This window comes from Stenella coeruleoalba, assembly GCF_951394435.1.
Source record: "Stenella coeruleoalba genome assembly, chromosome: 11".
In the NCBI taxonomy this organism is placed as follows: domain Eukaryota; kingdom Metazoa; phylum Chordata; class Mammalia; order Artiodactyla; family Delphinidae; genus Stenella; species Stenella coeruleoalba.
This window is the reverse complement of record NC_137157.1, coordinates 6,064,388-6,092,358: the sequence shown is the minus strand read 5'-3', so window position 1 is coordinate 6,092,358 and position 27,971 is coordinate 6,064,388. Positions and strand designations below refer to the sequence as shown.

General features: G+C 53.9%; 1 protein-coding gene across 2 annotated transcripts in view; it reads right to left on the bottom strand.

The window, feature by feature from the left end:
* The window catches only part of SCUBE1 (signal peptide, CUB domain and EGF like domain containing 1), a 127,108-nt gene that overhangs the window by 84,405 nt on the left and 14,732 nt on the right, over positions 1-27,971 (bottom strand). For both annotated transcript variants that reach the window (XM_079938557.1, XM_079938558.1), the window contains exon 3: positions 20,705-20,833. In XM_079938557.1, the coding sequence (XP_079794683.1) occupies positions 20,705-20,833 (129 nt within the window). The remainder of the gene's footprint in view (positions 1-20,704; positions 20,834-27,971) is intronic.

Below are 27,971 nucleotides of genomic sequence, written 5' to 3'. Positions count from 1 at the left end.
AGTCTCGTGGAAGGTGCGGAGCGGGGCACAGGTGGGGAAGGGCTGCAGCTACTTGGGCAGGAGAGGAGTTCTGGAAGCTCTGTGGCCTGCACATCCCTCCTCAAGAAGATTCCCCCAGGGCTCTCGCAAAGCCAGTCCTGTCTGGGTCCTCCTGGCCCCCTCCCACCAGTCCTGCTGGCAGAGGGGACAGTCCCTGGGGAAGACAGAGTGTCACCAACCACCAAGGCCTCGGGTGGAGGCTGAGCCTGTTTCTGATCCACGATCCACGCTCCCTGAGCGAGCTCTGGGTGGGACGGGACGGGGGAGCGCTCCACCTCTGAATCTTGCTGGCAGCTCGTGGTCCTTCGTCATTATTTATCACCACAGCTGAACGTTCCCAAAAGGCAGGGAGCTCCTCGGCACAGGGACTTGGCTACAAAGCAGAGAGGAGGCCCCGGGGGTTCTGGGGCAGACTCTAGGAGGCTCCTCTCGGGAAACCCTTTTAACGGGCAGCAGAAGAGATGGACAGAGTGTGGAGAAAGGACCCCAAAGGCTCCAGCGCTGTGAGGGTCTGGCACAGAGCTCATCGTGGGCTGCCTGGTCCAGCCAGGTCACCCTCTGGGAAGGTCCCAGCCTGCAGCCTCCCCGGGAGAACGTTCTCCCTTCCACGTCTCCCACAGACCTGTCTTCAGCTGCGTCCGGGACTGCTGGAGCCCCCGCCCTTCTGGGTCGGGGTGCTGGTGGCAGGCCAGGGTGCTGGCAGGGGGAGGAAGCTGAACGGCAGCCAGTCGCTGCCTTGGGGGCCCCAGCTGGTGGCGCTGGGGACACCCTCTGCAACAGATCGTCCCATGTGGTCTGGGGTGAAGACATATGGCCTGGGCTCCTGGGAGGCTGCTCCCCAGCCCGAGGCCCCACGCCGGGTGCACAGTGAGGACACGGAAGGTGGGAGGGAGGGAGGGAGGGGGACAAGGGCGCCCAGGAGGGCCAAAGAGGGGCCTCGTTCTGGCTCTGCCCGCCCCCCTCCCAGCCACCCTGGCCCAAGAAGCCCCCTCCCTCCGGGGGCTTGCCCCACACCCAAGCAGTCACCAAGCCTGGTGACTCTCCCTCTCCGCCTTGCCCGTCTGTCCTGCCTCTACTCCCAGGGCACAGCCTTGCCTTGGGCCTCAGCCTCTCCCTACAGGCGTCCACACGCTCCTGGATCGCCCGGCCTCTCGTCTCTCCCTCGCAATCCCAGGGCCCACTGTGACGACTCTAGTCGGAACAAGACACAGCACCCCGGCACTAAAGATCAAGTCCAAACAAGGGGTCTGGGGTCAGGTGCCCCCTGCCTCACTCTGCCCTGCACGAGCATAGGTCCGGGCACCGGGGTCGGGAGAGACGGACCTCAGCTGTGGTTTCTGCCCACTTCTGTTCAGTGCCCACCACTCACAGGGAGAAGGCCGCCTCCACTCCCGCCAGCTGCTGAAGGGTCCTATCTGGGATGGGCCCGTGTGTGGGACGGACGAGGCTGTTTTCCAGCAAGAAGGCATCCCAGAGCCGGCACCGACGGGCCGCGGGTCGGCCTGCTTCTGAAAGGCCTCTGCAGGCAGGCCTGTGGTTTGCCCAGGAGGTCTGCTTCTTGGCCCAAGGTGCCGGTGTTTGTTTTTATTAATAGCTGACTGTCTGTCCTATTTTGGGCCCAGAATCCAGGTTTGCAGCTATTTATAACAACTAAAAATTACGTCTGGATACAGCTTTGGTTGCTTTGTGCTTCCCACGAACGCCTCACAATTTGAAACAGAGACTCTGTGTTCTGCCTGAACCCCACCCATGTTCTCCTGGCTGCCAAGAGCCTACTGTGTGTCAGGCCCTGTGCCCGGCCCCAGCACCCCAGCTCCCAGCACGGGTCCGGGAACAGAGGCAGAGGCACTGGCCCATCTCAGAAACCGAACTCAACCTCCAACCCTGAGAACGCCCTCCTGGCCCCCGGGGGCTGAGGCCCCAGCCCTCCCCCTCCTGAGGCTCCTTTCAGAAGGGAGGCTTAGGCGGAAAGTCCCCTTGGCCATCGAGCGGCTCTTGCAAAATTGCATTTGATGGGTTAAGTGTAAATAAATGAGAACCAGATGGATTAGATTTCGGGTGAAATACATATGGGTCTTAGAGCTTTGGGGCCTGGGTTCTCCCAGATCCAGGGCGCTCCCCGAGCTGTCAGAGGTGCTGGCACGGCAGGCAGGAGGTGTGACTTGAGTCTCCTGGGACCCACCTACCTCCTGGTCTGGGCATCCGCTGGGGCCTTCTCTGGGGCTCCTGGCCCCCCAGCAGGTCGGCTGTGTGTGGGAGACACAGGGTCTCCTGCCGTAGCCCTGCTCTGATGCCGAGCCCCTTGGGCTGGGCCTGTCCCGGCTCAGCGCTGGGAGATGAGGCACATGACTGGTGGGGTCAGCTTTCCAGACCAGCAAGCCCATTGCTCACACCCAGACGCAAGGAGCCAGCGCAGGGCGGGCCAGAGCTCTGTTGAGACTGCTGTGCTGGCCTGTGGGGTCTGGTCACTGCATCCCTCATCTGGGTCTCACCTTCAATCCCAGCTGCTGCCTGTGGTCTCCCAGTGACGGCTGAGCAGCAACGAACATCGAAGGACCAGGAGTTTGCTGCCTAACTCCAGCTGACGGCCGCTCCACCTTATAATAACCTACATGGTGTCCCCGTGCAACCACTACCCGCGGGTCCTGGCTCTTGGCCCCCAGGTCACACCAGCTGGGGTACAAGATTCAGTAAGTCACTTGCTGTGTGGCCTTCGGCACGGTGCTTAACCATTCTGGGCCCTGGTTTCCTTCCCTATAAAACAGGGATAACAGTAACTGGAGTTGTTTTGGGAATTAAGAAGATAACGGAGGTAAAGCACTTAGCACAGTGTCTGGCGCACGCAGGCCACCGACACGTTAACAACTGTTGAGCAAAGCCAGCACGAGTGCTCCAGGGGTCACAGGCGGGAATACCCTCTGGGGGATGGCAAAGTCCCCCCCAAGTTGGAAAACTGACAACAAAGCGCATCCGAAGGGAGCGCTCAGTCTTTTTTTTTTTTTGAATTGATTTATTTAGACGGCAGGTCAGTCTTGCCTCGGCCTTCCGGCCTCCCAGCAGAGCAGCCTCAGCTCCTGGAGTTTCTCCCTCCTGACGTAGGTTCTGGCCTGCTCACCGCCTGAGTCGCCCTTCTTGGGGGAACACGCCTACCAGCTGCTTAACAGTGGAGAGATGCCTATTCAAATCTCCTGCCCACTTTTAAAAGGGGTTGTTTGCCTTTTCACTGTTGAGTTGTAAGAGTTCTATATAAGATATATAATTCTCGATACTAGACCCTTGTGGGATCGCTTTTTCCGACTTCATGGACAATCCCTCCTTTAAAGGAGCCTTGGGTGGCCCCAGGCCCCAGGAGGTCAGTGCACCTATGGGGGCCACATCCACAAGGCCTGGGCTCCTCTTGGGCTCCGTTCCTGGAAGATGTCACCCTGTCCCATGGCTTTTCCAGCCACTTAACGTGCCAACACTGCCCAAACCTCTAGGCCTGCCTGCTCCACCATCCTCCAGACTCAGAGATCAGCGCCTGTACTTGGTTGTCCAACAGGCAGGACAAACCGAACACGGCCCACGGCGAACTCCTAACTCCACTTCCCACAGCAGAAAACAGAGCAGAACAAAGCACAGCGCGGTCCCACCCCCAGCCTCCTGCATCTCGGCAAACGGCAGCGCACCCCACAGCGGCTTCAGCCAGAACACCTGCTAGTCACCGGGCACGTCCACGCACGGTGTCTGCTTTGTGACTGTTTCTGTCTCCCCGGGGAATACAGAGTCTTTGAGAACAGGGACATCTTGAGTGTGGCTGTACCTCAGGGTTTTAAACAGCGCACGGGGCACATGATCCGTGTTTGCGGACCGAGTGACTGACCGAGAACTGGCTGGGAGAGGCAGCTCTGGCCCCGAGGCCCTGGCTGCAGGCCTGTCCCATCAGGGATGGGCTGTGTGGCCCTGGAGGGGCTGCCCAGTGAGGCAGCTCTAGATGACTGATGGCACTGAGTGCCGGCTGGTGGGTCCTTGGGGCGTAGAGTGAGAGCTGGTAGGAGAAGAGCTGTGCTCGTGGGCCTGCCTGCCTCAGCCTCGCCCAGCAGTGAGCCCCATCGTGGCGGTGGGCACAGCCCCGCCTGTGGGCAGCTCGTGGCAGGATCAGGGTGGAGCGGGAACAGATGCCCTCAAACACTGCCAGCCCGTGAGCTTTGGGGCTCAGTGAACGAACGGAGCCACGTGGGGCTCCTGGTCAGTCAGCACAGCCCAAAGTGTCTTCCTGCTTTGTGGGCGCTTTCACCAGTATGAGGACCAAAGTCTTCAGCTGAAGAAAAGCCATTCTGACCGGGTAGTGCTTCAGGGGCGGGTGGAGGGGGCAGGGGTTTGAAGGCAGTGGAATGCCCTGCTGAATGCCTCTTCATTGCCCTTTGTCTATGGCAAGACCAGCTCCTCCTTTAATCTCTCTAGCATGGGCAGGAGAGGAGGCTGCAGCAGATGGAAGGGAACCCCCGTTCCTGGAGCCCCTGCTGTGCAGGCACGCTCATTACAGCGTCCCATTCGGCCTCAGCCCGGGGCAGCAGCAGCAGCGTTATAACCAGGGGCGCCAAGCAGTGAGCGGCCTGCCCTCGGTCACCAGCGTGTGGGTGACGGAGCCAGCACGGGAACAGGACGCTTTTGTCCGCCCGCCCTCGGGCCTCTGACAGCACAGCTGTAAACACGATCCTGGTTGGACACCTATGGGAGGCACTGGAGTTTTTAAAAATTTCTTTTGATGGGGATAAGAATGCAGGACTGGAAAGAGGGAAGGGGACAAAAGCCAACCAACCAACCAAACCCTGGAACCAAAGCAAGACGCTCTAAGAAAAGAAGGGGAAATGCTCTGCCAGGATTCTTAGAGAACATCCTCAGAAATGAAACAGGCCCAGCTGGCTGTGATGACCTCCGCGGGCCTGTGGATGGGGCAGGCAGAGGGTACGTCTTTCCCATTGCCTTGGGAAAAACGCCACAGAATCAAGATGGGCCCAGGAGCCCCCCGTGCCGCCCCGATGGACACAGGTCCTCTGGCTGGTCCATCACGCCTGACTCTGGCCAGGTCGAATGCCTTGCTACCAGCACAAATTTCTCACCACTGGTTCTGCCTGGAATTCTGAATACCTTCAAGCATCACATCTTCCCAATGAAACTCAGCATTTCCTTCCAGCTTCCAAAGCTGCTGAGGATAAAATCCGGGCCTTTCCACTTATCAGGCTACTGTGGGTGCTTCCTGGAGGCCCGTTCCCGTCCTCCTTCCTGCCAGTGGCCTCCACTGGTGGCTCTGGGAGCTCTCCGTGAGTGGCAGGGCTCCCGCCCCAGCCTGCCATGGCTCCTTCACCTGGCTGTCTGCGAGGCGGCCTGCTCTTCCCACGCTCAGCAGTCCCTCATTGTCAGGCACTGGGTAGGTCAGGCAGCCACAGCAAGACTGCAAAATGATTTTATGCCAATAGAGTTGACACGTTCAAGAAAGTAGCAGGCAGAGGGGCTGGAAGAGGGCAGAGGTGGAGGCTGACGTGGGCACCAGGGAGCTTCGTGGAAAAGGCAGCACCGGGCTGGCTGAAGCCCCGGAAGGACCGTGTGCCTCCCCATGGCTGGCCCCACCCTACCCCGCCCCTTTCCAGCCCAGGTTGTGACATGACCTTTCCATAGCATTCCTGCCCTCGAGAACTTAGCGTGGGTCCCTATCACTTGTCCAATAAGACTTTTATTATTCCAAAATTTGAGTTCACAAGGAATTTTGAAAAACAGCGGAAAACAAAAGATCAACAAATTTACACTCTAGCTACAACCCCAATCATGAACATATTGTACTTCGGCCTTTTTTCACGTCCTGAGTTTCTGCTAGTGCTAACAGATCAGTCTGTACGTGACCGTCCCACCCTTCTTCACTGAAAGCTGAGTTAGTGCCCTTGTCACGCTGGGGCTCAGTCCTGGCCGCCCTTCTCACCTGCCACGGTCCAGGCCGTAAGGGACCCCCCCCCACCTCGGTGCGCTGTCTCTCTTCCACCCCATTAGTAAACTCCCCTGCGAGGGACATGTCTGGGTAGCCGTAGACCTTTTAATTTTCGGGATGTTTCCTCCAGATGGATTCCCAGAAGTGGTATTCCGGGGCAAAGGCCACAAGCTTTTTTATTTCTCATCCCTCCCCGTCAGACCCCTGTGACTCTGCACACGGTTTGCTGACTTCCCCGCCCTAGAGTGTATCTGCACGAGCAGCCGTCTCATCTGAAGTCATCTCTCTAATGCCCACGTCTTCCCCGAGAGAACTGGGATTAGCCACGTGTGCCTGTCCATTCATTCACTCACTCAACAAGGCAGGGGATAGGCAGTGGGCATGAGGCCAAGGCCTGCCCTCAGGGAGCCGCCCGACCAGGGGGAGAGAAGTGGTAAGACCAGGTAAGACCAGGGATCGGGAACCAAGCTGACAGGCAGGGGAGCCTCTCCCTAAACTGCACGAGGACCAGCGCGGGGAGAGGTGTGTCTGGGCGTGGGATGCCTGCCGTGTGTGTGTGTGTGTGTGTGTGTGTGTGTGTGTGTGTGTGCGCGCGTGCACGGGTTTGGTGAAGCTGGAGTAGCACGTAGGGCCCTGGTGGCTGTCGAAGGAGGGGCTAGGAACCAGGCTCGCACCTGACGTGCCTAAGATGCAGCCAGAGGTGATTCCCTGGCGCTCCTACATCTGCAGGTTTCAATCTCCAGATCTCAGGCTCAGAGAGCAATGGGCACGCGTGGCTCTGCTGGCAGGCCACCACCGCCCACACCACTGTCCACGCCCGAGCCCACGCTCCCACCCGACCGAGGCTTTTCCATCTCCCACACCACTGTCCACGCCCGAGCCCACGCTCCCACCCGACCGAGGCTTTTCCATCTCCCACACCACTGTCCACGCCCGAGCCCACTCTCCCACCCGACCGAGGCTTTTCACCTCTAGGCTTTGCGTCGGCTGTTCCCTGCTGCCCTCACCCCACCTCTGCCCCCACCTGGTGACCTTTCACTTACTGCTGGCAGGGTGAGATGGCCCCCCTCCCTCCCCCCCTCCCCCCAGGACTCGGTGCAGTGTTCATCACAACAAGGATGCCGCTCTGGGAGTACTTCTGCACAGAGCCTAGAACTCCCTGAGAGTGCCAGGCACAGCTAAGTCATCTCTGGACCCCCTGACCTGGCAGATACGGGCACTCAGGGGGTCAGCTGCTGACCCAGAGGTTACAGACCCTTTCTCCCATCCGGACAGCCACAGCACCAGAAGCTCTCACTCAGCGCCTACAGGCCGCCAGGCCCTCCACATCCTGGACTCTTGACTCCAGTCCCACACCCCAGCCACGTGATTACACACCAAGAGGGAAAAAAGTCTCCTGGGGCGGGGGGAAGCGGCGTACAAACACCAGTGCACGATCATAACCATATAGTCAGCTCTACACACAGATGGCATCGGACAAGAACACGAGGACACGAAGGCTGTTGACCTGTTGTGGTGGCGAGCTAATGGGGGGATTATTTTCTGTCTTTTCTATCGATTTCTCTGAGTGTTTCTGTGTGATTATTACACTTGTGGAAGATGGATAAGTAAACAGACCTTTTCAACTCTGCGTGACGAGCACCGTGACTCTGGTCGGTCCAAGGGCGGGGGTGGGACCCAGTCAGGCTGCCGGGAAGGCCGGGGAAGAGGTGCAGAAGGATGGACTAGAGCACTCGGGACAGGCAAGGGAAGACGTTCTCCAGGTGGGAGGAAGCAAGAGCGCAGGGGGACAGGCTTCGTATTCACAGGGAGAGAAGGCAAGGCTGGAGTGGCAGGCGGAGCCCAGAGCCCGAGAAGCCAGCTGCCAGGCTGAGGACCCCAGACTCCTCCAATGGCAAGAGGGGCCCCAGGAGGATCCCACTCAGAGAGGCCTCCACCAAGGCTCATCCAGACGACTTCACTGGCATCTGACCCCTTGGCGGCCAGCACGTAAGCCAGGGCAGGGCAAGTCGGCCTGTGGGATCCTCTCCCACCATTAAGGTAACACCTGAGGGGTTACTAAAGACCCCAGACCGGGCTTCCCTGGTGGCGCAGTGGTTGGGAGTCTGCCTGCTGATGCAGGGGACACGGGTTCGTGCCCTGGTCCGGGAAGATCCCACATGCCGCGGAGCGGCTGGGCCCGTGAGCCATGGCCGCTGAGCCTGCGCGTCCGGAGCCTGTGCTCCACAACGGGAGAGGCCACAACAGTGAGAGGCCTGCGTACCGCAAAAAAAAAAAAACACAAAAAACCCCAAACCAAACCAAAACAAAAAAAAGACCCCATACCAAGCAGCTGGGAGGCTGCCACCATGGCCACCTACTTCCAACAAACAAGGAGTGCCAGCCGGGTGCAAGCCCTCACTGCCCGCCCGTCTATTTCCAGCTGCATGTGGTTGGGATGAGGCAGATCCAGGGAGGGGGCTGGAGCAGGCGAGGCGTGGGGGTGGCGAATGGCCACTATAAACAGCCTGTCGGCGGTGGGGAAGGACGGTCGCTGCAGCATCTGTGCAGAGGCAGCCAGGCCCGGCCGACGTCCGGGGTGACCCCACCACCAGCCAGGGCACAGACTGCTCCGAAGTCAGCAAGGTTACTGGCAGAGGAAGGACCGCACTGGGCACGCTGGGGCACACGTATTCGTCGACAATGCCCCTTTGTAGGCACACGGTTCAGTGCTGCTTTCGGGCATATGTTTTGGTGGTGAAGTATTTTTAAAGAGCCTTCACAAGACACTTATTTTCTGTTTATTTCTCTGAGTTCTGACCCAGCCCTTGGCATACGAACTGCAAACAAAGATGAAGGAACGTGTCTGCTCGCCTGGCCTGTGCTCTGCAACTGGGTGTTTTTCTTTGCTGTTTATGGACTTGGCATTCTCTGCCCTGGGACAGAGCAGGACTTCTTCCCCAGGTCACCAAACTGAGACCTATTCAAAGGTGAGGCTGCCACAGGGCGACTGACGGCACATTTCAACACAGTCCTACCAGTGGGAAGGGCCGCCTCGTATTGTGATGTGGTCTCTGACCTGAACATGCAACCAAAGGGAGAGCAGGAAGGGGAGGCTCCTGACGCCCGCTGGGTGCCTCCCTGCCGCCACACGGACCACCTTGCCTGATGCCTCCAGCTCCCTCCCAGGAACATCATCACTCCTCTTTTTGGGGTAAGAACAGTGAAGTGCTGGCCCCGAAGCACGGCTAGGAAGGGAGCTGGGAGCCAAGGCTGATGCGTCTGCTTCCAAGTCCCTGCTCTCCCCTCATCTACAGCAGAGGCTAGAAGGAGCTGGGCCTGGACGTGAGGACAGGGACAGGGGAGTCCTAAGCTCAGCCAGCCACGGGGGGCTGCAGTCACGTGGGCTGCTAAGAGCCCCCCACTGCCCGCCCCTGCTACCGCCACGCAGATCTCAGAAGTTCTGAGAGCGCTGAAGCTCTGCCCCCGTGCCAGGCTTGTGCACGCCCCACTGTCAAACCGCGCTCTCCTGGAGAGTCAGAATCCAACCTTCTGCCCGCTTCACCGGCCAACCACCCATCCCGCCATCACACCAAGCAGCCTGCACTGGGCCCAGGAACGCAGGGCTAAGTCACTCTGAGGCAGGGCTCTCCGGGACCTCCCGGGGCAGCAGAGACCCGCCCCTGGTGTCCAGGGACAAGCTAGGAGCTCAGTGCTGAGGCAGAGGGCAGCCTGAGGGGGCTGTAGGCCCCCAGGGGAAGGGTATGCAACTCAGGGAAAGCTTTCTGGAGGGGCTGATGCCCGAGCTGAGTCGTGACAAAAGTAGGGCGTCAGCCAAAGAAAAAGCACTAATGAAGAGCACGGAGAGGGGTGATTCGGGCAGAAGGAAGAGCAGGTGTACGGATACGCCAGAGCAGGAGAGCGGGGTACCATTTAGGGAAACGCAAGCTGTCTGCCATGCTGGAGATTACAGTTCTGAGAAAGAAGTAGACAGGGACTGCAGCTGGTAGGGGCGAGGAGCTTGGCCATTGTCCCTGAGGACACTCCAGGCCACCAAGTCATCGAATCGCAAGATGTTGGAGGGAGGAGGGCTCTGACACAGCAGCCAGGCCAAACAGGGGTTCCAAACAGTGCTCCTGGCCCCAGGGACCCTGCAGAAGTAGGGAGGGGCTCCATGGAGCGCAGGGCTCTCATCCCTGCCAGTCCTGCCTCCCATTTCAGCAGAGTAGTGTGACCACCGTATGATTCTGCTGGAAACAAATGGTTCTGCTGCTGGAAACAAAACCCCATGAAATCTCAAAACCATTGGTCAAATCCCATCCCTATGTCACAGACGATGGGGAAACTGAGGCACAGAGAGGTAGGGAGTTTCCCAAGGTCCCCCAGCAAGTCCATGGCCCGCAGAGCCTGATTCCTGGCCCACTGCCCTTTCCCCCCAGCACTCGCCTGCTTCTTACAGAAGCTGCCCTGCCCCACCCCTTCCCCCTGGCCCCCGGTCCTGAGCTGGCTGCAGGCATGAGGCTGGAGGAGGCCACTCCACCCCCCAAAACAAAACCTGGGTCTCAATCCATCCACCTCCCTCCCTGCTCCGGGATCTCCCTGGTTCTGTAGTGATTTGGGGAAGGAAGGAAGTCCATTTACAAAGATGCACACTGTTGTCCCGTGTGTTTCTTTTCTTCAAGCCAAAGAATTTCCATCAGATCAACAGTTGTAAAAAGCTGGGAGGAGAAGCAAGTCTGAATCCAACTTGTCCTCGGACAGCAAATCCCTCCAACCAAGCGTGTTTAGACCACCTGAATGTGGGCCAGACTAGGGAAAAGCAGAGAGGGGAGGGCGTAAATAGAACAGGAAGAAACCTCTCCAGTTTACCTTGAAAAATACTGGCGTTTATGGAGTAAGTATAGGACTGTCCGAAGCTGTTTAGTTTTACATTAAAATGTTCAGCATTTTTTTTTTCCCAGCAAGAAATGCATTTGAGCTGCTGAAGTATGAAGACAAATAAACAGAGGCAACTCGAGCCTGCGTTAGGGGTTCAAGGGAGCAACACATTGTCTCCAGCTGTCCTCCAGGATGAGAGGGGGCGCCTTCAAAAGGCCTGGAGCGCGGCCCTTTCATCCTGCCAGGGACCAGCCCGGCGCAGGGAGAGCTGTGACCGCTGCGCCGACGCGGAGCATCTGGGCCTCTGCGGTGCTTCCCTCCCACGTGTGCAGCCCGGCCCCTGGGCCCGGCTGCCGCCTCCCAGGATCCTCTCCTCCTCTTCTCCCTCTGCCTGGTGCCCTGTGGTGTCACCTGCACATCTGATCCTACCAGGCAGGGATCATGTTCATTTTGTAGAAAACAAAACTGAGACTGAGAAAGAGGGGGCAAGGGTCCAAGGTCACAAAATGAGTATGTGGCAGAGCTGGGATCAGAAGCCCTGATGCCACGTGACCCATGCCGACGGATGAGTGCACAGGAACCAGTGCAGGAGGAAGGAGAGGTTTCTGAGCCGGGAGGGTGGTGAGCACCGTGTGGAACACAAGGAACAGTCCCCAACGGTCCCCTGAGCTTCACCCCCAGCTCGGGGACGAGGCTCGTCCCCCTGCCTCTTCACCAGCTCAGAAAGGACATCCATTTTCTTTAAAAAGTATTCTGACTTTGCACACCAGGAATGAGTGATACTTAGGTAATTCACATCTGCTGAGCCCTCGTCGTGTGTACCAGGCATGTACCTTGCAAAGCTTATCTCCTTTGGTCTCTGCGTCACCCCCGTCAAATAAGCGCTGCTGTTAGCCACGCCGTACAGACGAGGATACAGAGGCCCAGAGACGTGACGTTACCTGCTCACGGTCACACAGTTAAGTGACGGATCCAGGACTCAAAGCTGGGGAGGCTGAGTCCCGATGCTTCCTGAGGGCCGGGACTACGTCATCCGTCTCCCAACTGCGAGCTCCCAGCCCAGGACGTGGCACCGGGCAGGTGCTCGTGGAATCTTATGAAACGAATGAACGTTAAGAGCTCTGGATTTTGACGCCGTTTAGAAGCTCTAGGCTCTCACGCTCTCCCCGAACCCCAGACCTGACTACCCCACAGACCTCTGAACTTGTGTACCATTTCCATTCAGAGGGCTACTGATTATCTCAAATTGAACTTGGCCAAACAGACTCTTAGCCCACCCCGCTCCCCATCCCAAAATCTGTCCTACCCCCCCAGTCTTCCCCGTCTCAGCCGCAGCTGCACAGCTACACAGTAACTCCGAGCAAAAAACTAGTAGTCCAGGGCTTCCCTGGTGGCGCAGTGGTTGGGAGTCCGCCTGCCGATGCAGGGGACACGGGTTCGTGTCCCGGTCCGGGAAGATCCCACATGCCGCGGAGAGGCTGGGCCCGTGAGCCGTGGCCACTGAGCCTGCGCGTCTGGAGCCTGTGCTCCGCAACGGGAGAGGCCACAACAGTGTGGCCTCTGTTTTTGTTTTGCGTACCGCAAAAACAAAACAAAACAAAACAAAACAAACAATCAAAACCTAGTAGTCCATCTCGATTCCTCTTTTCCCCTCACTTCTTACATCTAGTCCATCATCAATTCATTTTGGCCCTGTTTTCAAAACATACGTGAATTCAACCACTTCTCATTACTGCCACCACTGTCACCTGGCCAACCAACATCTCTGACCCAAATCGTCACAGGGGTCTCTGCCTCTTATTCCAGGTAACACATTCTCTACTGAGCAGTCAGAAAGCAAATCTCTTAATTAAGTCAGTCCCTGGTTAAAATGTCCCGTGGTTTCCCAACTAATTTAGAATAAAATCCCAACTCCCTTCTAGGGCCCACAAGGCTGCACATGACCTGGCCCTGCCCGTTCCCGACCTCGTCTCCAGACCCTCCCCCTCCCTCCAGATCCTCCAGGCACAGTGACCTGTGCCCAAACTCACGCAGCTTGTCCCCACCTCGGGCCACCGCCTCTGTCCTCCCCGTCTGCCTGGAGGGAAGGTCTTCCCAAGATCGTCACAGGGCAGCTTCCTCCTCCACTCTGAGGCCCCCTTCCCCAAGTGCCCACCCCCCCAAGAACGTGGATGGACCTTTGTAACTGCCTTGACAGGTAGAGCTGGGTGAAAGTGACTTCTGAGACTAGACTGGAAAGCTTCCATGCACCTGTGTCTTATTCTCTTGGGACCCAGCGGCCATGCTGTGAGGAAGCCCACACCAGCCCATGCGGAAAGACCGCGAGAGGCTGCCCGTAAGTGTTCTGCCTGACAACCAGCATCAACCGTCAGACGCCAGCAGAGAAGCCCCAGAGGAGTCCAGCCCCCATCAAGTCATCTCCGGCCTCACGTCTTCCCAGCCGAGGCCCCAAACACCGTGCAGCTCAGAGAGCCGCCCCTGCTGCGTCCTGCCTGAATTCCTGACCCACGGAATCTGCAAGCAGAGGCAAAGGGTGTTTTGTGCCACTAAGTGTGGGGTGGTTTTCATGCAGCGGCAGTAACAGGAGCGCCGCCCTCTCCAACACGGTCATCCTGCCTCCATCACCTTCTATCACCTTATTGTATTGTTTTTCACTGGAGCTGACCTGACTCAGCTTACTTGACTGAGTTACGGGTTTACCTGTGCCCTGTCCTCCCCGCTCCCTAGGGCGGGTGCCTGGTTGCTTTTGGTCGCCACTCACTGTATCTTCAGCACTTAAAACCAGGTCTGGCACACGGCAGGTGCTCAGAACAATGTTTTTGAACAAACAAATGGATGAATACTAGGTGGGAGGCTTGTGTCACTGCGAAAAGAGCCCTTTCTACCTGTCATTAGAAGCGTGGACATTTCTGTGTTTCTCGTGAACCTGGGAGTCCTGTGACACATGCTCCGTCTAATTCACCTGGATCTCTGCTATGTGCCCAGCACGGAAGTGTGCTGAGCTTGAGGACCCTCTTCAAACTCATTCATTCATTCATTCTACAAATGTTTATTATGTGCCTGTGATATGCCAGACACCACACTAGGTTCAGAGGAGGAAGACGAGATAAACAAGATAGCTTCTGCCTGCAGGAGAAGAAGGGAGGACCCCAGCGCAGAGCCACAGTGCAGGTGTGTACCACGTGGTCACAGAAGACTCTGGAGCAAAGGGAGGTGGAGGTTGGGTCTCGAATGACAAGTAGGACCTCACCAGGTCATGCTGGGGGAGGGGTCTCAGGGAGCAGCCCTGAACAGCTGGGAAGGGTAGGAGGACCGTGTGGATTTAAGGAAGGCCGGGCCAGAGGGTGCAGGTGGGCAAGGATGAGAGGTGAGGAGAGGAGGCTGGCAGCAAGCACCCTGGCCTGAGGGCTTCGTGAGCCGGCAGGCAGAAGAACTGGGTGCTCCCGTGAAAGTGATGGGAGCCACACGAGCGGGTTCAGTAACAACAGGGCTCCGCTCGTTCACACGGGGTGAGACAATGCCCCAAAGCAGCTCAAGGGTAAGGAAGATCCTGCCTTGGCCCGGGAGGCAGGACAGACCTGGGGGAAGTCTCTGGAGCAGGGGCCGCCCTCACGCCCTCCAGCACGCCGCCCACCAGCCTGGCTTGGCAGACGCCAGGGTTTCTCAGCGACTCTCAAACTCAGAGCAGGGCACATCTAACCCCCAGTGAAGGAAGCCCCTCCCTGATCCGGACCAGCCTCCCAGAGTTGGTTCTGTTCCGGGTGCCATGAGGCAAGGGGCGGGCAGTGGCTTACAGGCTTGAACTGGCAAACGCACAGACCTGGGCTCTGTTCCCAGCCCTACCACGTACTGGCTGTGTGACCTTACACAGGTCACTTTCCCTCTCTGAGCCTCAGTTTCCTCATTTGTAAAGAGGGGATACTAATGGCTTCTGCCTGTGGATGCTGTGAGAACTGAACGACGGCACGTGAGCACGACATCCTGGGCGACTCCAGGTGCACGGCAGAGGTGCGGCCGAAGTTCCTCATCTCACCTAAGAAGCTGACTACCTAGCACAAGGCCGGGCGTACGGTAGGTGCTCCGTAAGTGTTAACGGGAACGTAGCGATCCGGTTAACAAAACAACTGTTCTGTTGAACCTGGCTCCAGATGACTCCTCTTCATCAGGGGAAAAAGTGCTGAGAAGCAAGTCCGAAATTCAGACTGTGGGCAACTTGAGAACCGTATTTTGCAGTAAGTCAAGATAAAGACTGGGGTCGCAGAAAACATCTGGCTAAGTGAACTAATGGCTTTAGGGAGAAAGGAGCCTTGCTTTGTGGAGTCGGGAAAAAATTACCCACTGCTGGTTTTAATTTAAGATGAAAAAAATCTTATTCTATTAGCCTAAATATTGCTCTTACGTCCAATTGCGTGGAGTTTGGAATAATATTTTTCAAACAGAACTACTGCTATTTCAAGTAATTACAATGCTAAAAGCAGTCATCTGGGGTTGAGCAAGGATCTCATCATGGTTTCAATTCCCTCTGGTGTCATTTTCTGTTATATTTGAGAAATTCCTCAATAAAGATGTCAAATAGAAACAGGGTTTTACTCCCCAGAGGACAGATTTGGCCATCCTCCAGGACACAGTCCCAGGCAAGCCATCTCCACAAGAAAATAACCTCATTTGCTCAAAAAAAAGAGAAAAGGTTCAACTGTGAAAACCCAGGCAAGAAAATAACCCTTCAGCCATCAGCCTCATTTCTCCTAGTTAGCTCAGAATGCTTTTCAGACTGTGCTGACCAGGCTCGGTTCCAGCCACCATCCCGAAGGAATTCGTTGGTGGTTGAGAGCGGAATGTTACAACCGGACGAGACTTTTGACCCAGACTTGGAGACAAAACAACAGGAGACGCAAACAGGCCTAACTGTCCCTGACGGGTGATGGGTTGTGGAGCGGGGCTCAGAGTGACTGACCAGAGACGGTCAGGACCGCGCAAAGCAGCGAGAATGCAGAACACAGAAACTTGCCACCACTCAGTCCGCTTCTCACCCCTCCCGAACACCCACTGAGGGCAGGCCCTGTGCTGGAAGCTTCATCAGGCAGTGTGAACACAATTCCTACTGAGACAGAGCAGGCAGTTAAATGACCAACAGGTTGTGAGCAATAGGGAATGGTGGGGAGTGCAGCAGTCGGGAACGTACACACACCCTCCAAAGGGGGCAGCCATGGTGCGGCTCCTGCCGGCTGCTGCTGGTACCACACTGAGACGTGGGCAAGAGGTGCCCCTGCTCTTGGCTCAATGCCTTGAGGGTCCCTGTGCTGCCCCTCCTGTGGCTGCAGCCCTTCCAATACAGTAAGGAGTCCACAGGGGGTCACGGCACCTGGAACACATACCCATCCTTCTAGACCACATTCTGGGTGTCTGAGACCCCAAAATTCCCTGTCCACATGGCCCAAGCCTGTCTCTTCTCAGAGGGACAAATAACAGGACCAAGCCAAAGGGAAGATGGTCTGGGGGCAAATGGTCAGAGCTTACACATTCAGGTTAGGGTGTCCTCAGGCTCCCTGTGGTGCAGGACGGAGCCAGGGGTGAGAAGAAGGGGCGGAGAGCAGGCACTGCCCATGCTACCACTTTCTGGCACAAAACTCCAAGGAGTCCTAGATTTCTCAATTCCGGTCTAGCCTTCCAAGTCATTAGGAACACTTGTCAAGGCAGAAAAGATTGAACATATTCTAGTTTGAAGCTTCGTGATGACTTCCACATTGGACCACATGGGATATGCACCCCTGCCCAAGTCCCACAAAGTCAGGGGCTGGGTGACTATGGCCAAGCAGGAACAGTGCTGGAAATATTGATTTTTATGTGACACCCGTCGATTTATAAATGTTGACAAATAATTCAATCACCACCACCATCGTCACGGTCATATCATCAACATGGCGGGGAGAGACCAAACATGTTTACAGGCTGGAGAAGGGCTGTGGGCTGCCGGCTTGAAACCTCTGCAACACCCAGCACCCGCGGAGAATTTCACATCAATACGTTCAGCTCTCCAGGTCTACTTTCCTATTTAATTGTCACAGTGACACCGAGACAGGCATTTCCGACCCGCTCTGCAGTTAGGGGCACTGACACGTGGAGAGTCAGTAACTGGTCTCCAACATAGAACGCATGAGTGGTGGTGACAGAATGTGGGTCACATCTTCCAACTGCAAGCCCAGCTTCCTCGTACAGTGTTACTTGTTTCAGCCAGTGTCTATAAGCCTCCACGATCCCGACACTGTGCTGGGTACTTTTTCAGCGTTTTATGGGTGAGGGAGTTGCGGCTCTGAGAGCTTACGCGGTCAGGCGGGGCTGGAGCCAGTGGGAGCCGAGGTCTGTCTTCTCTAGAGCCGGAGTTCTGTCTTGAGAAGGAAAAAGCCCAAACATAAGGAGGTCTGTCGGGAAGCGTCTGCCCCAGCTAAAAGCAGAGGAGCAACAGAGAGAGCCTTTTGTCGGCTGCCGTATGTGCGAGCTAGAGCCGTAGGAAGTTGCAATCTGTGCTCGGAGGCGGGGGTGGGTGGAGTCTTACCCAGTTCCTTAAATTGATGAGTGTAAAAAGAATCCACCGTGAAAATCCTGTTGAAACAAAGACCTGCACAGACTCCATTAGTCTGGAGGCTTTGGGTACACCTGCCGTAGCCAAGAACAAGGGTGATGGGCTTCCCTGGTGGTGCAGTGGTTGAGCGTCCGCCTGCCGATGCAGGGGACGCGGGTTCGTGCCCCGGTCCGGGAAGATCCCACATGCCACGGAGCGGCTGGGCCTGTGAGCCATGGCCGCTGGGCCTGCGCGTCCGGAGCCTGTGCTCCGCAACGGGAGAGGCCACAACAGTGAGAGGCCCGCGTACCGGGAAAAAAAAAAAAAAAAAGAACAAGGGTGTTTACAAACAGGTGACTGCCCGGGGGCTGCAGACGGCAGGCCGGGCCCCCACAAGGCCTCGGGGGCGTCAGACCAGCCCACCGCAATACATCTGGTCCGCAAGCCGATGACCAGCCTGGGGCCCGTCACGTCTGTGTGCTCGGTGGGTGCCGGGCACTCTCAAGATGCTTGACATCCACGATCCCACTCAGTCCTCACGAGAGCCGTGCCAGACAGGGGACTGCGAATTCTGTCTTGCAGGTGATGAAACTGAGGCCTGGAGGCGAGTATCACCTCCAGGCCAAAGGTCACGCAGCTGATAACTGGCAGAACCAGGATCTGAGCCCAGAACTGGCAGTTGCCAAGGTCCGTCTTCCTGACCACTGGGGATATTGCCTGCTGCTCCATAGAGACCGTCAGCTCTGCTTTCACGGACTAATCAGTGTCTGAGATGTGCTCTATCATCTGAAGAAAGGGGCGAGCGACTAGGAAAGTTAAATGCTTACGCTCTTGGGAGGATTAAAGGAGAGAAAACTTGAACAGCACTGAACTTGGCGTCCGGCACAATGAACGCCGTGCAGCCTCGGTTCTCCGCGATCTCACCAAAGGCTCTGCCTGCTGTGGCAGCCCCACCTCCCGCTCTTCCTCCCAGCACCCCCCCACCCCGCCCCCCCCAGCCCAGCCTCAAGGAGCCACCCACAGCTCTCCACGCAGGCTCTGCCCTCGACCCAGTAAACTGCTCGCCTACCTTTGGAGATCCTGTTGGATGCAGTCCCCCTGAGGAGTCAGGCCCCGCCACGCCCCAACCCCATGCAGGGGTAGCTCTTCGCAGACCCGTCTGGGCTTTAACAGTCCAGACCTCCGTTTTGGCACTTATTTGGGGGTGTAATTACATGTTTATGGATCTGTTTCCCATAACAAGCTCATCTGAGATCCAATATGCATTCAACAGAAACAGGCAGAGGAACTGAAGACGAATACACCACTAACTCTGGAAGTTGCAGAGCACTTGGGATGTCCAGCTTCTGTGCCATACACCAAAAAACCCGCTGCCACAATGGAAGGTTTACTGAGCCCTTCCAGGAAGCACGGCATTGAAAGCCATAAAAAAAGTCCAAATAATCCTTTTGACCCAGTAGTTCCAGGAAGACTTGCTAAGGAAACAGTTGGGGAAACAAGAAAAAAAGTTTTATGCCCAGAATCACCTCTGGATTCTGATGGTAAAAACAAACAAAATAAGCAAGGAATTTCAACGTCCAACCACAAAAGGGTGGCTGAGTCACCTACGGTAATACTAATGCTTGTTTGTTGACAATTTATACTCGCCAAGTGCCAGCCACTTCACTGCGCCATTTTATCCTCACACACAACCTAGTGAGGCAGACAGCGTGTTATCCCTGTTGCAGTCATGGTGACAGGAACCGCTCTGAGGACTGAGAGCCCTGGGACAGGCACACTTCTCAGCCGTCTGGGCACGATCGCAGTTTCTGCTCACAGCAGCGTGTGACACAGCTGCTCTTCACACCCTCCCTTTACCAACAAGTGACTGAGGCTCAGAGATGTTAAGAACGGGTTCACAGTCACACCACACTCCGGCCAAGTCCATGGTCTTACCCTCTAGGCTCCAGCCACCGTTCCCCAGGTCACTCAGCAGCTGGTAGCAGAAGAGGGCTTGGGGGACCGGGGCATCTGCTTTGGGACCACGTGGTTTCTACCAGGAGACCTTCCTCCTGCCACAGGCTGCAAACCACCTCTATTATGGGTTGAATTACATCCCTCCAAAGACGGCGAAGTCCTGACTCCCAATGCCGGTGAAAGTAACCCCTTCCGGAGACAGGTTACTGGCAGATGACCAAGTTAAGATGAGGTCAGTAGGGTACACCCTAATCCAATATGACCGTGTCCTTAGAAAAAGGGGACATTTGGCCACAGAGACAGGCATGCAGAGAGCAAAGACAATGTGAAAACAGAGGGAGAATGTGATCTACAAGCAAGGAAAGCCTGAGGCTACCAGAAGCTAGGAGAGAGGCATGAAACAGGTCCTCCCTTAAAGCCCCCAGAAGGAACCAACGCTGTTCACGCCACAACTTCAGATTTTCGCCTCTAGAACTATGACAGGATACATTTCTGTAGCTTAAGCCACTCAGTTGTTACTTTGTTACAGCAGCCCCGGGTTGTTAGTCACTTATCAAACTATGAGGCAACTAGGAAAAGGGTGATAACAGGGGCCAGGCACCTGATCACAACTACAGTGTAACCACACCTGGCTGCAGAGAGACGCCTGAAGGCAAACACACCACAGTAACCAAGATACTTTCCAGTTTTATCTTGTGCTTCCACGTTTTCCCAATTTGACCCAGAAAGTTTGCGTTACTCATAAGTTTTACACAACTGTTTTAAAAATATGTGTATTTGAACCAGGAGAATCTGGAGGTGTGTAAGAATCCTTGTTATGGGCTGAACTGTGGTTTCCCCCAAATTCGTATGTTGAAGGTCTAAGCCCCAGTACCTCAGAATGTGACTGTATTTAAGATGGGACCTTTAAAGAGGTAATTACGTTGAAAATGAGTCGTCAGGATAGCTTCTACTCCGATATGACTGGTGTCCTTATAGGAAGAGGAGATTAGGACAGAGAGAGAGACAGGCATCAGGTACCTGCACGCAGAGAGAAGACCATGTGGACGCGCAGCGAGAAGGGGGCCAGCTGCAAGCCAGGGAGAGAAGCCTCAGAATAGAAAGAGACACATCAACACCGTGACCTCGGACTTCTAGCCTCCAGGACTGTGAGAAAATAAATTCTTGTTGTTGAAGCCCCTCAAGCTGTGCTCTTTTGTTACGGCAGCCGTAGCAGACTAAGACAAGGAACCAAAAGAGGGCAGTCCTTCCCACGACCCCCCGCACTGCCAGCTGGAGCTGAGGAACAGGCAGGGTGTGCCCCGCGGGCAGGGCACAGCTGCTTCACTCACCCAGGCAGTTGTGTCCGTCGTGTGCCAGCATGAAGCCGTCAAAGCAGGTGCACCTGTAGTTCCCCGGGATGTTGATGCATTCGTGGACACAGCCCCCGTTGTAGTAGTCGTTCTCACACTCGTCGATGTCTGCAAAATGAGGTGCACGAGAGGTGTCAGAGGGAGAGCCTGGGGGTCCCCTCTCCCCCCACTGCTGAAGTCACCGGGACATGAGTGGTTAGGGGATGACTCAACAGGTGTTCACTAAAGTTCGTGCTGGGGGCGGGGGGCCCAAAGGTTACAGAGATGAAGATTCTGGCTCTGCCACGAGGTTGGCCACCGCCTTGGGGAGCAGGGCCACGTGCCAGGCATGTTTGGGATGATTTTCAGATCCCCCCTGCAGAGAAGCAGGTGAGATTCCCACCCCTATCTTCCCCCTTTGAAGCTCTCTCAACACTAACAGCACGCAGGGACCCCGTCTAAAATCCCCCCAAACTGCCTCTTTTCAGGATATCTGAAAGCTTCCCAGAGGTGGAGACCTCATTACTTGTGAGGCAGGGGGTATGAGATAAATGAGCTTTGCACACCACCAAAAAATGTAGCCTCTGGAATGAGAGAAAAGTCCACATACTCCCCCAGAGTTTCCTTCCAGATCAGCGTCTGAAGTCTGAATTTCTACCGCTCCAGTTTCCTTGTCACAACAAAGCCTTCGTCTCATAAACAGTGGCCAACAGCCTTTGTAAAGGTCACCCTTTTTCCTGTTTTAAGTCTTTCTCAACATTTCCCATCACAGGTCAAAGAGCTATCAGTTCTGAAGTTCCAGAGAGATCGGAGAGACCCTGGAGAGCAACAGAAGCGAGTCTAGTTAACATTCAATGAGCTGCTTCTATGCCCGAGTCCCGGGGGGGCGACACCACGCGCCATCACGGACCCAGTCCTCATGCTAATTCTGAGACATAGGCACCATCGTTGTTATTCCAATTTTACAAGGGCATCGGAGAAGCCGAGGCACAAGAAGGCCACACCCTTGCCACGGTCACACACCTAGAAGGGCTGTAAGTGGGATTCGACCAGTGCAACCCCCCCAAGGCAGCAGAGGGGAGCGGGTGTTCAATCTACCCACCCAGACCTCCACAGGCTCCGCAGAGAAGCAGGAAAGGGGGCAGCCAGAAGTGTCCCACAGCGGAACCAGAAGTTCCCCAGTGGAACCGGAAGTGTTCCCACAGCCAAACCAGAAGCAGTACTGCCCCGTCTCAGCAGGACTAGAAGTGCTTTGCAAGAGGCTACCACGTGGGAAGAAGCAGTCTCTCCTCTACCTGGTCGAAGAGGGATTTTCGAGGCCCGGCTCCAGCTGTGAAAGCCAGGAGGGGCCCAGCCTGAAGAGAGGGAACTGAAAGCAACCCTGGCCGTTCCTGCAAATGCCTGAGGAGCTGGCGCAGGGAGACATCCAGCTCCACGCTCTCTCCGAGCGGCCCAGAGGGCAGAGCTACTCACAGCCGGGGAAAGCCAAGGGGGCCAACTGATGTTCACGGGCAGGTATGTCCATCTGGAGGACAGGGCCTGTCTCAGGAGGTAGTGAGCTCGCTGACTCTGGAGGTGATCAAGCACTGTCTGGGACACTGCCAGCAGAGGGAATAACTTCATTGGAAACTGCAGCACTGAAAGTGCTGGAATACAGGGTCTGAGCTGCGCAGCCTCCTCCTGGTGCCCACCCACCCTGCCACGATGAGGGAAGAATAAGGTTGCCTGGATCCCCAAAGGTGCAAGAGACAGGGGGTTTCCTGCTGCAGAGGCCATCAGTGTCAGCTGGGAAGCTGGCTCAATTCTGTAAGTCATTTGAATTGTTTTTAACCATTATACTTAATGCACTTAGACGTTTTAAATAACATTAAAGCAGGATGTAAGATTCTGTGTTTGAAAGGGCACATGGATTTATAAAGACAGATATTGATTACTTCCCAATCTCTGCAGCTCCGACCTTTTGCTAGAGCCCCAGATACACCGATCCAACCACCTCTCCCCCTAGATCATCCACACTCACGCCAAAGGCAACACGGCCCAACTTTAACTCATCCATCTGCACTTCCCTGGGGTTCCCCATCCCAGTGAATCCTGTTATCCTTCCACCTCTCCGCTGACACCTATCAGCTACCAACACGTGAATTTTCTACACTCTTAACGTGGGTACAGTCTGCTGACTGGTCGCCCGTTTCCACCGCCTGTACGCGTGAGCGTCATCTCTCATCTGATCCGAATCGGCAGCTCGCGAACTGCTGCCTCCCTCCTTTCCTTCATTCAAGCAGGTGACTCAAAAGAAGACGGCTTCCCTGGTGGCGCAGTGGTTAAGAATCTGCCTACCAATGCAAGGGACAGGGGTTCGAGCCCTGGCCCGGGAAGATCCCACATGCCGCGGAGCAACTAAGCCCGTGCACCACAACTACTGAGCCTGAGCTCTAGAGCCCGCAAGCCACAACTACTGAGCCCACGTGCCACAACTACTGAAGCCTGCGCGCCTAGAGCCCGTGCTCCCAACAAGAGAAGCCACTGCAATGAGAAGCCTGCGCACCGCAACAAAGAGTAGCCCCTGCTCACCACAACTAGAGAAAGCCCGCGCACAGCAACGAAGACCCAACACAGCCAAAAATAAAAATAAAAAAAAAAGAAGAGGGCCTGATTCCACCTGTGGGGGTGGAGCCTGATCAGTCTAACTCGGAGACAGTAGATGGCATAGCAACTGCTATGGGTCCCAGGGTGGGCACATGACTCAGGCTGGATCAGTCAGACCGAGGGGAAGGACTTTTATTCCATGCTTGGGCAGAAGAATTCTCTCTCTCTCATGCTGTACCTCAGGATGCAGGTATCTACTCCTGAAACATATACCAGCTTACTTAATTTTCACAGCAACCCTCTGGAGTAGGTATTTTAACTCCATTTTATGGTTAAGCAAAATAAAGGGCAGAGAGGTAATTGCTCAAGGTCACATAGTAAGGGGTAGGGCAAGGATCAAAACACGTGTCTTTCGGTTTACAAAGCCCATGTCCTTTCTGGTAAGTTAGAATGCCCATGACATGCCAGGCATTGACAGGCAAAGCACTTTATATATGTTATTTCACTCTTGGCACATTTACCCTATGTACCAAGAAAGTGTAATCTAATCATCAGAATACCCATTCACACCTCATCCTTCCACTTGCGCCACATCCATACACACACACACTCGTGTGTGCACCTACCCGTCGACCCAAATAGCCAGCCAGTCAGTCACGCGTCCACTCATCCAAACATCCATCCACCCACCCACTATCCATCCATCTAGTCCCTCCAATAAGCTATTCATTCAGACACCCACCCAACCATCCTTCCATCTGCCTATGCATGCTAAAATCTATCCATCTAAACATCCAGTCAGCTGACCACCCTTCCATTTATCCAATCACCTATTCCCCATCCACTTATCCAGTCAAACATCCACCCGTACAAACTGCATCCGTCCATCTAAATATTCAGCCAGACACTCATCCTTCCATTCACCTAAGCATCTATTTATCTAAATACTTATCCATCTAAATGTCTAACCATCTATCCATCTATTCATTGATCCAAACACCCACCCATCTATCCAAACACACACACACACACACACACACACACACACACACACACGCACCCCTACTTGTTCATCCATCTATCCAGCTCAACATTCACCCATCCATCCAACCAAACACCTATTCATCCATCCATCAGTGACTTCAAACATCCTGCATCTAAACAGCCTACAAAATACACACAAAAAGGTTTTCAAAAAGAACAGATGTTAGGATGAAGAAAGAGAAATGAGGGTTGCGGAATAAAGGAAAGCTGGGCAGTGTATGCAGAAATACACTTGGTAATTCCAGCACGATGACAAAAGGAAGGCCTCAAATAGGACTTTGAGTTTCCTAGAAACCAAGGCAAGGAAGGAAACACGATCAGTTATAGAGTCACCACATCCATAAAATTCCATTGAACAAGCTGCTTTGAGGGTGATAAGGTCTGAGAAAATCGTCTTTCCCCAATTAGGATAATCATACACCCATATTAGCCTGGCATAGTTCCAGTTTATGCTGTTGTCTGGGTATAATTTTTAACAGCAACATTTTCACTATCAAAATGATAAACTACTCGATCACCATGCACAAAAGACGTTATAAAGAGATTGCTGGAGAGTCCACAAAACAACTCTAGCCTTTTCCTTCCTCTGACTCCCCATAACGTAGGCCACGGTGGGCGCTGCTGGGCTGAAGAGTGCAGGAACGTTCGCTGCTCACATTTCTTCCCTTAATCCAGTCCAGAGAATTCCCCCAGATCTGAGCACCCCTTAGAATTATCGGTTCCTCTCCAATCCCCAGGCCTGAAGCGCTCTCACAGGCTTCCGAGGCCAACCTGCTTTACCCACCCACCCAGCATCCGTCCCGAATGGAGAACGTCTGCTCACAAACCAAACCTTCCCTGATGTTCTGTGTATGTGCCTTGAATTTTTGTTCTTTAAAATCGTGTGAGCCTCCTCCTTTAATACATAAGAGATAAACACATAAACAAATCAACCAAAAAATAAATCCCTGCCAAAGCTAGTAGATTTATTATTGTAAAAAACTCATCAAGGAGCCATCAGCCCCAGAGGAGGTCCTGCAGGCCTCCAAGATGCCCAACAGTCTCAGACCACCTCAAAAAAATTTTTTTTATTGAAGTATAGTTGATTTACAATGTTGTATTAACGTCTTCTGTACAACAAAGTGATTCAGTTATATATATATATTCTTTTTTAAAATAGTCTTTTCCATTATGGTTTATGATAGGATACTGAATATAGTTCTCTGAGCTATACAGTAGGATCTTGTTGTTTATCCATCCCATATACACTAGTTTACATCTGCTAACCCCTATCTCCCACGCCATCCCTCCCCCAAACCCCTCCCTCTGGCAGCCACCAGTCTGTTCTCTATGTTGGACCACGTTTTAAGGACTGTTAAGGTCAGAGAATGAGGAAAAGGCGGTTGGAAAGCGGAGAGGGTAAAGGAATGGAGGGGGGCAGAGCCAAGCTCTCTAGATCTTTACTCTTTTCTTAAACTTTGAAGTATAGTTGATTTACAATATTGTGTTAGTTTCTGCTGTACCGCCAAGTGATTCAGTTATATATTTTCAGATTATTTTCCATTATAGGTTATTACAAGATATTGAATATAGTCCCCTGTGCTGTATGGTAAATCCCTGTTGCTTATCTAGTTTATGCTTAGTAGTTTGTATCTGTTAATCCCATACTCCTAATTTATTCCTCCCACACTCCTTTTCCCCTTTGATAACTATAAATTTGTTTTCTATGTATGTGAGTCTGCTTCTGCTCTGCGTATAGAACCATTTGTATTATTTTTTAGATTCCACATGTAAGTGATATCATATAATATTTGTCTTTCTCTGTCTGACTCACTTCACTTAGTAGGATATTCTCTAGGTCCATCCATGTTGCTGCAAATGGCATTATTTCATTCTTTTTATGGCTGAGTAATATTCCATTGTGTGTGTGTGTGTGTGTGTGTGTGTGTGTGTGTGTGTGTGTATCTCACATCTTCTAAACCAACTGTCTGTTGGCGGGTACTTGAGTTGTCTCCATGTCGTGGCTATTGTAAATAGTGCTGCTATGAACATTAGGGTGCATGTATCTTTTTGAATTAGAGTTTTCATCTTTTCTGGATATATGCCCAGGAGTGGGATTGCTAGATCATATAATAGCTCTATTTTTAGTTTTTTAAGGAACCTCCATACTGTTTTCCATAGTGGCTGCACCAACTTACATTCCTACCAACAGTGTAGGAGCGTCCCCTTTCTCCACACCCTCTCCAGCGTTTATTACTTGTAGACTTTTTGATGATGGCCATTCTGACTGGTGTGAGGTGCTACCTCATTGTGGTTTTGATTTGCATTTCTGATAATTAGTGATGTTGAGCATCTTTTCTTGTGCCTGTTGGCCATCTGTATGTCTTCTTTGGGGAAATGTCTATTTAGATCTTCTGCCCATTTTTTGATTGGGTTTTTTGGTTTTTTGTTTTGTTTTGTTTTTTTGATACTGAGTTGTATGAGCTGTTTGTATAGTTTGGAAATTAAGCCCTTGTTGGTCACATCATTTGCAAATATTTTCTCCCATTCCATACATTGTCTTTTCGTTTTGTTTATGGTTTCCTTTGCTGTGTAAGAGCTTTTAAGTTGGATTAGGTCTCATTTGTTTAGTTTTGCTTTTATTTCTTTTGCCTTGGGAGACTGATCTAGATATTTACTCTTAAAGGACTGTTGTGAGTTGGACTGTGTCCCCCGAAAAGAAGTGTTGATGTCCTAACCCTCAGGACTTGTGAATGGGACTTGATTTGGAAATAGGATCTTTGCAAATTTTAGGTAAGGCTGCAGTGGAGTAGGGTGGGCCTAAACCAGTGACTGGTGTTCTTATAAGAAGGGGATTTGGATATAGACGCACAGAGAGGATGTTAGGACAGGAAGGAGAAAACCATGTGAAAACACAGACATACAGAGGGAAGACGGCCACAGGACCACAGCAGCAGAGATCGGAGTGATGAAGCTGTGTGGAAAGCAGGTGTGACTGCTGATTCCATTTTACTGATGCCGAGAAACGAGGCCCAGCATGGCTGAGGACCTTGTCTGCAGGCCTCCAGCCAGGGGCTGCGTTCAGACGCAGGCTCTACTCCCGCTGGAGCCGCGTCCTCGGGCTGCATGAGATGAATACTTATAAAAAATGCTTCATGCTCCAGAAAGGTATCAAGGAGAAAGGTGGGGAGGAGATGTCACGTGCGTCACTGCTTTTATTTCCGAGGTCTGCACCTGCTCTTGAGGTTGAGGGGCAGCGACAGAGATGGTTCATCCCAGAGGAAGTGGGCAGGACAAAAAGTCTGACCTGAATGCTAAGGATGAGAAGTCTCAACGGCTCGCCTTAAACATCCCTGCTCCTTCTCCGGCCTGGATTTTTTTTTTTTTTTAATGAGAACTCAATTCCCAACAGAAAACAGCTTCCAACATCCAATAGAGCAGAGAAAAGCAGCACGGGGAGCTGCTCGTGGGATTTTAAAAGGTCAGGCGGTTCCACTTTTCCTATAGTAAAACGGCAGAAGGCACACACGATCCCACAGCTGTGGTTATGTACCAGCAACGCTGGTAAGGACTCGAGTGGGATGAGTACTCAAAACTGATTCTCAAAACTGATTCTCGCTGCCCCATAAAATATACATCCACTCTGTAGTGCCTGTAA